Source organism: Neodiprion fabricii, chromosome 6 (genome assembly GCF_021155785.1).
Source record: "Neodiprion fabricii isolate iyNeoFabr1 chromosome 6, iyNeoFabr1.1, whole genome shotgun sequence".
In the NCBI taxonomy this organism is placed as follows: domain Eukaryota; kingdom Metazoa; phylum Arthropoda; class Insecta; order Hymenoptera; family Diprionidae; genus Neodiprion; species Neodiprion fabricii.
The window spans coordinates 6912598-6923449 of NC_060244.1; the positions used below are offsets into that span (position 1 = coordinate 6912598).

A 10852-nucleotide genomic window follows, 5' to 3' on the forward strand; every position below is an offset into this window, starting at 1 on the left:
TGATATGAATGAAAAATTTGCAAGTCGGGGAGACTGGAGCACAACGGACCCCCTGAGCCACAAATTATTTTTTGTGGCTCTTGAGCACCGGGTACAAGTTATTTTGATCTATTCTATCTCGGACGAATTCATCATTACTTGGCCATAATTTGAAAAAAAAAATATCATCAGGAGCACGACGGCGCCCAGCAAAAATTTTATAATTTTTTTGTCCCAGTAATTGCATCCTTTAATTCTATTTGTATTGAATAAATCATTGATTATTTATCAATATGTATGATGAAAAAACTTTCTATTCCGGGGTAAATAGTCTTGAGTAAAATATCATTTTTCTTAAATTGTGAAATTTTTTTTTGTCCTAAACGAATGGTGCATACTTTCATTCAACAACAAACCTCTAATAGTATCGCAATATTACAGTTTTATTTATTCAAAATTTTTTGGGGGGTTCGACGTGCCCGGTTTACCCTATAAATATTCATATCAAAATTTGACGCAACTAAGGGCATGAGGTCTGATAAGCGATTAATTATTGAAATAAAAACAACATGTATGAATTGTTAATTTTTCGCCCTCTTCTTTGATGACGCGATTTTACATGATAAGTAAACATCTTCTTAGGTCCTATTCATAGATTTTAGTTCTAAAATTACAGGGGGAAAAAAGGTTATCTAATCGATTAATTTTCAGTACAGTCGATCTTTAACTGATGGACCACAAGATCACCATGTATTAGAACATGGTATGAAATAAAAACCCATATGTAATGATAGCGATAGACAGGCAGGGCACAGTCTCAGCATTCGCATGTTACCTAGCTGCGTTGCTCTACACAGTAGAGCAATATTTCAGGCATCGTTGGAGATATTACAGTTTAATATCGATTATTAGACAAAATCTGTGGAGCTTTACCATGGTATACATATAAATGTGTATGTATGTGTGTGTTATATATATTAAGCGTGTCGACGGACGCGATCCTTGTCCATTTTGTTATTTATCGATTATGTCTTCTTTCTTTTGTACCAACAACGTTACTCCCACACGCCTTACTATATGTATGTATATATTTAAACACCGCACCCTGTACACTACACGTTTTCACACTCTTCGCCGCTTCCTACTTCGTCCATAACTCTTGAATTTGAAGAGCCTGATTGATCTGTTCTAATTAGGGGTAATATTTAATAATCTTAACTACGCTGTCCTTTCCTTTTAATCTTCATTTAAAATTCACGAACCATGACGAAACACAGTCCTCTACTTATTTGTTTTTCATCTCGTATCAATTTGTTAAGATTGTTCATCCATCACTGATCCCGGCACTGCTCACACTGCATATGAACTTCACCAGGAACAGTTTTTAATATATTACATGCTTATTCGTTAATTATTCGCATTTTTCATTTCTTTTGTTGGTTTCTTTTTTGTATTTGTTTTGTTTAATAGAAATTCTAATTATGTAATTTACGTGTTTTAACGCAAAGCCCATCACCCAGATTCACTCCCTGACTGCATCGCTGATTGTTGTCAGAGCCTGATGGTTAGTAGTAGCGGTGTATGATTCTGGCGGTCGAAATGCAGTCGCGTAAGGAAAGCGTTTTTCGCACTGTGTCGTGTAATCCGCTATCGCCTGCTCGCATATACCAAAATCTTCGTTCCGCAGTGCTTCCAAAACTCTGGTACACGTTTCTAAATTAACTCCGTCCAATCCGTCTACGTGACTAGCCAACGACAGAGCTTTAGCTTGAGCAGATGGGTCCAAGAGGTGCAGCATTCGTGCCCCTTGAAGTAAATGTGGCAGAGACTTGCTGTTTTTGTTTAAAAAATCACTGTTCAATTGAGCCGCGTCGTAGTTTGAAAATATATCCGTTGTCTGCCGTTTTACAACATCGGCTACCGGTCCTTTGAGTGGATTTACCGCGACGTGTTGAAGGAATCGTACCAGACAAGAGTGCAGGTCTGGATTATTCGCATCCAGATTATGCGCACGTTTTATTGACTGAAGCATCAGCAGTGTCCGGCCTAAGAATAAAAAAAAATATATATATCCTATTAACGAACGTTTTATGCAGCGGTGTATCGTACATTATCAGACGGTGAATGTAAAGAAAAAAAAAAGAAAAAAATAGCGTACAAATATCAGTAAATACATCAAAAGTAATGAAATAAATTTTGGTCGGTTCACCTTTGCGAAAGTATATTTCAAACGCCATGAGATGCGTCTCTATTCTGTCTGAGGCCAGCTCTTGTAATGGTTGTAAAAATTTGACCGCCTGCTCCAGTGGGTCTTCAGACTGTAAAAGACAACAAGATTTTCCTCCAACATTAAACAACTCCACCGAACGCTATCGTTTTGTTTAATATTAAACTCATTACTTAAAAGTGAAAGAAAATGAAAGGGAGTCAAAGAAAGATAAGAAATACCCTTTCCAATTTTTCCGGGATCAATTCGTCGAGAGTCGGTTGTTCGAGATCAGGATCGGCCTGTTGTCGAGATTTGTTGTGCTGCTCCCTTTTCTCCTGAGCATGAGCGGCTTGTTGTCTCTCCAATTCAGCCTTCCTGCGCTGTTTTCTCTGCTTGTTCCTAAGCTTCTTCAGTTCCGACGGCGCCAAGTTTTCTGTAAAAAATTAATTTTCGCAACATCCTTGAGTTACGTGAATGGAAAAAGTTTACCGCAACTATAATCTTAACCAACGAATTGTGCAGCTTTTGCTGCAGACGCGTACATTGGGATGGTTTAAATTTGCTACGCGATATGAAAAATTCCATTCAGTTTATGCAACAAAGCAGTAAAAAATTATTCTGATAACGTGAAATAAAATAATACTGTACGCCCTGCACTGTACTGTATACCGATTAATTAATAATAAGATTATTACTCTAATACATTCGTTGTGTTCAACGGGCGTCACCGCTTTAATTACGTATACATATACCTACATTATACACATGTGTGTGTGTGTGTGTGTGTGTGTATGGCGCTGCACCGCGCCGCACGCTTTCCAATTATATAAGAAAAAGGAATATTCAATGTACATACATTATATTAAAACATTGTGCGGATAAGAGCGCGTGATATGCTCCGTAAATTTGTACGTAAATAGCGAAACAATTGCCTCAGACATTCCTCTATGTATGTACGTAGGTAGATACATCGTGTGCATATTCTCCTTCCAGGGGTTCAGGTTGCGCGTTTTTTTGCTTCCTGACGCATTCTTACGTAAAAATATTACACCGTACGTGCTCTTACGCGTGGGTGGTTTTCTTCCCACTTCCCTTCGATTCGTAGAATTTTTTTAAAAATTATTTTCCCCCAAGAAAACTTGACGAGTTCCGATTGGTAATTCGTAATATCAGTGTTTTGGAGAAGAACGCGCGACAAGTACAATTCTGTACGCTTGGAGTTGAATCATATTGTCGCAACGATTGCAACTCGTCAATCCCTTTTTTAGATAAGTATAACCATAAAGAAAATACGTGGGAATAAAATGAATGATAAAATAAACACGTAGGCTGCAGAGGATGACCATGATCTATACAGTCGCACGCATTTATAATACCTTGAAGAATTGCAAACAGCAATTATAATAATGAATTAAGGCGCGATGGATTTACAAAGATTGACGATACACGTCGGCATGATCATACCTAATGAAATTACGGCTTGGCGTATCTTTTTCTATTATTACCGCCAGAAAATTCATGTATAAAAACATGTTCAACGTAAGAAGTCAGAAATTATTACAGGAGGAGGGATAAACAAACGCCAACGAGGAAGCTCGCGTGGTGGGCGAAATCGCGCTAGCTAATAGTACAAGTTTAATAAATCTTGTATGTATACACATACCTGTATGCAACATATCTTATAACGAATTTATAAATACATAATAGTAAAAACAACGAATGAAGGGAGGGGGGGGGGGGGTCATCGCAGAATTTCAAAATCCGCTTCCGTCTACCAACGCGCGTCGTAGATTTGACCGTGTGATAAATTAATTATCCATTATACATACGCGCAATTCCACAACGTATTCTGATACATACATATATAAATCTATACGTGCAAAGATTTTTATCGTTCGAGAGAGTTGAAGCTTCCGATAATCACGGCGTGTAAAATATACATCGTACATAAAGTGGATTATTATAAATTGAAACCTGTAATGCGAGGAAGAAAGATACTGAATTACGGTAAAGCCAGTGCTTCTGCATCTACATTCATATATATATATATATATGTGTGTGTGTACATGCTGCTGCAGCCGGCGAAGACCTCTCAATGTTATTCCTCGCATTTTTCATGGCCTTGGTCCAGAGAGACCTTGCACGCTTTGCGAGTTTCTGCAGGAATGTGGATCAACGAGAATCGCTGACGTGGATTACACACATGTGCGGGTCATAAAGCGTTTATAGTTTCTTATCCCCCCAGCATCCCTTTCATCGCGTCATTCTCATCGTCCATGTTAAAGAATTCTCTCACCAACTACAAGAACACCGTGGTGGAAAAATCGTATGAGAATCAGAAAAAGAATAAAAGAACAATCGACTCATCGAAGAACAATCGCGTGAGTTTTTGAGCTTACGATGCTTAGAGCAAGATCTTTGATATATTCGCAATCTGCAGTTTTCCCGAAACTTCGTTACTTCTTTTAATTAGGTAATACATCCAGAATATCGACAAATCGCGCGACGACTCGGCAGAAAGTAAATAGGTACCGGGATTCGTACGCACAGGGAAATACTGGAAAACTGGGAAAACTTAGGGAATTTCGTAAATAAGACTGGAATTTTGAGTCTGTCGAAAGAGTAAACTCGTTCTTATACAAAGTACTATCGATCTTGAGAAAAGAAAAATTGCATTTCAAACTTTGTTTCGCCGCACCACTTCATACATTCTGTGTATAATTTGAAGGAATGCTGTTGACCTTTGTAGACGAACAGGATAGGGTGGTATTATTGGGTGTAAAGGTCAATTGTCGAAAAAAAATTTTTATTTATAAAAACCAAAAACGGTTCCAGCGGGCATGGCCAGCCATCCTCAGTTTGTGTTCTTATCTTCTATCGCGGGTCACGGTGTTGTTTCAACGCGTCTCAGTAGAGAAGTCACTGTGATTTACTTTCAGGCTGAAATACCTGGCAAAGTCAGAGAATTTCAGATACCAAAAAGCGTACGAACCTTGGGTACATGATACATGTTTTATTCGAAAAAATAAAGTCGGTCAATCTATCGCGGAAAAACAACAATGATGTCGGAAGCAATGATCGTTTAGAATATTGAACTTTCCTGTGAGAGTTTGGTGCGTCATGCGTCATTGTGATACGTAAAATAATAACAAACGAGCTAGACGAAGGGCCGGGCATTGCAATATGTATGCCTGTGAGGCACTCACGTGTTCACGTGTTGAGTGCAATTTTATGCACGGGTAAACACGGGTCTCCCGCCGCGCGTGATAGCGGAGATCAGATCTCGAAAGGTGCAACTTGCATCCGGTTTTGTGAGGGCGTATGCCAGAGGTAAGCTGGCGTAAAACGTGTACGCGTCTTTCCTCGAGCGAAGGTCAAACCGCGTGGGCAGCGGGAAATCATCATCGGTCGACATCGAAGAAGAAGTGGAAGAAGTTAATATGTATGGAATAAGATTCTCTTCCGTGCGGGATTCAATTATGCAGGATTGAATATAAATTTAATGGGTATCGTACAGTATACACATACACGTATACGCGAGGCATAAAATATTGTTTATGCAAGTTTGATACAAGTACAACCGCGACGTGTTTCTCAAAACTCTGCGGCGTCAATTATATTGTATAATATTGTATAATAAAGCAACAACTCTGCAGTACATTATAATGTTGCATGAATTGCGTAATTCAGCGGGAGGCTGTACAAGGTCGTGTGAGCCAACTCGCAGAGCAGAATTAGAGAACCGGCACTTGTCTCAACTTTTGTTATTAGAGGGTGGATGAAGAAGAAAATAAGGAACGAAAGAAAAATACGTATTATAAACGTGAAATTATTTTAACGACACGCCGCTTCGTGCGATACACGTTTATTTCACACTCCATACGCCTCGGGTGTAATCGCTGGAAATTGATAAACAATTTAAATGGTGTGAATAATTGCAAAGTAACGAAAAACAGAGAGAGAGAGAGAGAAGGGGGAAAAAAATTTGCAAATATACTGAGAAAGTTGCGGAACCATTTTTACAATTTTGTACTTACACCCGCATTTCGATAATAACACGCAGGCACACAAGTGTGTATATATATGACAGCGTCCCCGATAACCGCGATTAGATATCCGATAGTATGAATTTACCTATTATTCATTTGCGGTTGGTATGTAATGAGACGATAAACTAGATTGTACAACGTGTGTAACACATTTATACTCCGTGCAGTTCCAGTTTGCGTAGCCTACCCGCACCCACGTGCGCTGACTTGTGTCACTTGAGAAGAATTGCACCACCTTAAACCACGACATCGGTTTATGCATACAACTAATTTTATAAGTATACGTATATGCACATTTTGCCCGTTAGAGCTCTATAAATTGATCCTTTTTATCGCACATTTTTTTTTTTTTTTTTGCACAGACTTTTCCCCCACTTTGTAATAACAGTAGTATATTACACGATATTGATTTCGTAGTATATACGTACATACAAAGATATATATATATATATATTTACTTTATGTTTTCTAAATATATAATACATAATATACAACGTCGTTGCGCAAAATGCCATGCCATGGGCACGGTTTGCGGTTATTAATTTACACCGTGATAATTAGATTTCGGAAAGAATTGCGCCGGTAATTTATAATCCGCACGTAGATACGTTATATACACGTATGTAAGGTGTCGGTCGCCAATAATACGAGCATTGTTCGCATCGGCTCGAAGACATTGCCGAAATTTTATAACAAGGAATTGTAGCCCGGTAGCTGGTTTTAGGTATGTGGACATAATCGTATAGAACGTGAACGCGAATCCACATACGTGTACATGTGGGTATAATAGATATTAACAGATATGCACGTTGCGAAATTATCACGTATACATATACCTATGTATACTTACTGTATATTTACAGCGTGGAAAATACTTGATACGTTGAGAAATCGACTAAAGAAAACGATGAATAAAGAGAAAGAAAGAAATCCAAGAAAAAGAAATTAATCATTGTTACGTAGGCACAAGCGTGACCGTCTCGATTTAGTTTCGTTGTTACGATTCTGTCACAGTGCGGCAAGTATCCGAAACCAAACATCCGTCGCGCGTCGAATGACGGATCTTGGAACTATTGCAAATTCGAAGCTGAGAAGAAAACGAGAGTTTTCGGGTTTGTTGTAGGTAAAATCAATTATTGCAACTGAATATTCCGCATATCGTGAGACCGTGTTTGAATATCACAGAAACTATTTAGAAAATGGAGAGAAAGAGGGGGGAGGGGGGGAACATTCCGGAGAGGTTTGAATTTCTCAAACCGAGAATACTAGTCAACTTCAACGAACCCCAATGCGGCAGGGGTGAAATTAAAATAGAAACCAGACCGCCTGACAATTTCTGCATTAGGAACTATGTACGCGGGGTGTTTGATTGAGATAAGAAGGGAATGAACATTAACGATTTCGACTTACACTTGAGCAAATTTTTTCCACATTGCATTATAATTCGAATGAATTATTCTTTAATTTGAATTTCAGGTAATTCATACGCGATTCAAATGAATTCGACTTTTTTTTTCCTTTTTTTTTTCTTCGTCTCAGAGTATAATTGTAATGTATGCGCCGATGCAGCATGTGATGCGAAACGTGGATTAACGTAATTCCTCGGTATTACTAACTAATAACAATCGGCCGCAACAATTAACTATACGCAACATTATACAATATCATGCTCGTCGAGTGTTATTGGGAATACGATTGTCTCTGACAGCCGCCGTTTATAATAATTCGATCATTCGATCATCGGTTACTCCAATTATAAGCAATTATACTACTACGCATCAATCGTTGACCTTCGGTAACACCGAGGAAATAATCAATTCCCTTGATCTTTGATCTGTGCACCATTGCGGAAACCCGACGAAACGAAAAAAACGGAATGAAAAATGACAGCACCCGAGTCACTGTATATTATAATTTATGCAGCTTTGATATCTCCTCGCGTCTTTCGCTGCAAATTTTCTCTTCTTGTAATATATTTACAAGATATTAAAATTTATCGATTAAAAGTAATTCTAAACCGTAACGATTCTATGCGTCAGACTTCCAAAGGTCGCAACCTGCTAGTATTAACCCAAGTCTAATCCAATCGCTAACCGCGCAATATACACGTTCGTCTGCAGCTTTTGTATGTATGGTATATATATATATATATACACACACACGGGTTTAAACATTCTCCTGCAAAGGTACGGTATCGCCCACATTCACAATCAGCGCAGGGCGTGGCGTCGAGGTTTCAGTTCTCAATGACGAAATAGATTTCGCCCGTTTTTATAATTAGCACATAACTCCATCCCTTCGTATTACAAGAGGCCTGAACTTTGTCCGAATGAATATTTCCTCGAATATATTTCTATATACGACGAAATCCTCGAAGTAAAAAATGACTAGGATCAAGCAAAATTGAAAAGCGCACTGATTCTTCTTGCCGTTTAGCCAAAGTCTCAAGTTCGCGTATATTTTTCATCAATCATCTCGATAGGAATTGAGCACATATTATAATAAAAATCTAAGAAACAATTCATAAATTACTATTAAAAAGTTCTAAAGAGTTCAGATTATTATGGTTAAAACTAATTTAATTCACGGATAACATAAATTTACGTAATTCAGTTTTCACAAACTTCCGCAGGTGGCGAAAGAGCTAGAAAAGAATGAAAACTGTTGAATTTCGGTCGTTGAAACGATCAGCCGGTTGTTCCAATAGGAAAGTGGAGAGAGATTGATCGTGAGTAGAATGAGAGCGAGAGAATGATGTGATTTGAATTTAAAACGAGGATGATTTGCTTGCTTTTCGACATAAAAAGCACGAGTCGAACGTTTTACGAATCCAATGCGAGGTATAATTGTTGCACCCTTCCGGGTTTCCGCGCTATACGCAGTGCATAACGCATAGTTATACAGCTGCTAAACTTGCTGTACTTGTACGGTGAAAATATATGAAAAAAAAAAAAAAAAAAAAATTAAACGAACATTCACAGCAAGCGGAACTCCATAGCGTATTAAGGATCGTTAACCCGTCTCGAAGCTGATGCATGCACCTTCGGTGGTACGTATTCTACGATCGATTATATTGCCTACGGAAGGTGATCATTGAACGGGAATACCGTGGCCGATTACGCGGTGCGGTGTAAAAACCGCGAACCTTAGACATCCGGAAAGCTGGAATGCTATAAAGAAGAAGAAAACACGTTAGCATTGTTAAATTGCAGGATGAAATGAATCGACGATAAGGAAGTTGGATGGATTTTAACAGAAATTTTATATAGCAAAAGTATTTTTTGCAGTTAAACATAATTTTTGATTCGATTGATGAAAAATGACGTTGTGACGTTGTGTTGCATCCTATCCTACTACCGTATCAACGAACTTTGTCCATTTTTTTTCCTCCTCCTGAAACGATGTCGCGTAACTAATGAGTAAACATCGATTCGCGCGATTGACGCGCATTAAGGTGCAACCACGGACCGGAAGGTTCTACCCGGACTCTCGTATGGTTACATATGTGCGTATAAATACATTGGTATATCCAAGAGCCGACAGAGCCTCGGATGATTTGGAAATACGTGCGGTTTTCACCGAGTACGTTGCAGCTCGGTTCTTCCTCACGAACTCAAGTCGCGTCTCTGAATGCTTTCGGTCTAAAAATAGCGGACACTTTATGTTCGAGATGAGACCGACACGACACCTGGACAACCTTCCACTGCAGGCATGGCGAAGGGTTAAAGCGTAAAGAGGACGGACAGAATCCTGCGTTCGCCGAAATATGGACGCCGGGTTTTACCCGCTTTCTTGATGTCTATTTTTTCAGATACTAATTTCTACGCGGTTTTCACACCGTGCGTCTTTTTCTTTCAATTTTTTTTTTTTTTTTGCAAAATTCCATTTCATTTCGAACGGTGAAAATATCCGAGTCGGCAAACTGTGATAATTAGACGCGGTGCATCTTCTAATAATCGCGTTCATCGCGGATCGAGAACAAAGGAGATATTGCGACGGGGTCGCGACATTTGAGAGACGCTGCTGTGCTGCACTAGAAAATGAGAGCGCTCTGCGTGAGCTGTAATCCATTGAAATAAGAGCCGCGAGGCGGGTGCGAATTTTTTTTTTTTTATCCACACGCACGCTTTGCGATTCCGAAACTGTGCAATGCCGTACATTATATATGTATATTGAGAGTGCTGTATTATACGGTTGGATTTTAATGAGACTTTCCCCGAGTTTGTAGTCAGGCGGTTATTGTGTCCGTCTTTCTCCCACCAAGGTCACTGCGTTATGTGCAACAAGGTTGGATTGACAATAGGATCTTGGTAGTGAAAAGAAATTGCATTGAATTCAATTGAATTCAATTGTGCATAATATATATAAAAAAAAAAAAAAAAAAGGAACGCGCGAGAGGAATGAAAATGGAAACCATGTCAAGAAATAATGAGAAACATTTTGTCTATACTCGTTATTATATTTTCGAGAGTTTAATACGTTGCCGCGGTTGATTGGACAACTGTTTTCGTTGAAAGAGAAACGAAAAATCGTGAAAAAAAAAAGAAAATAGAGAAAAACGACATTTTATCAAACCGCCCAGAGACGCTGGTCGGGACTTGATGTATGGAATATA

At 38.8% G+C, this 10852-nt stretch overlaps 1 protein-coding gene across 1 annotated transcript in view; it reads right to left on the minus strand.

Annotated features, from left to right (window-relative positions):
* Nucleotides 1–1219: 1219 nt before the first annotated feature.
* The window catches only part of LOC124184682 (N-alpha-acetyltransferase 15, NatA auxiliary subunit), a 38823-nt gene continuing 29190 nt past the window's right edge, over nt 1220–10852 (minus strand). Inside the window, exons 9-11 of the mRNA XM_046574678.1 lie at nt 2428–2621; nt 2189–2297; nt 1220–2025 (exon numbers count right to left, since the gene is read on the minus strand). Of these exons, the coding sequence (XP_046430634.1) occupies nt 1502–2025; nt 2189–2297; nt 2428–2621 (827 nt within the window). The 3' untranslated portion in view covers nt 1220–1501. The remainder of the gene's footprint in view (nt 2026–2188; nt 2298–2427; nt 2622–10852) is intronic.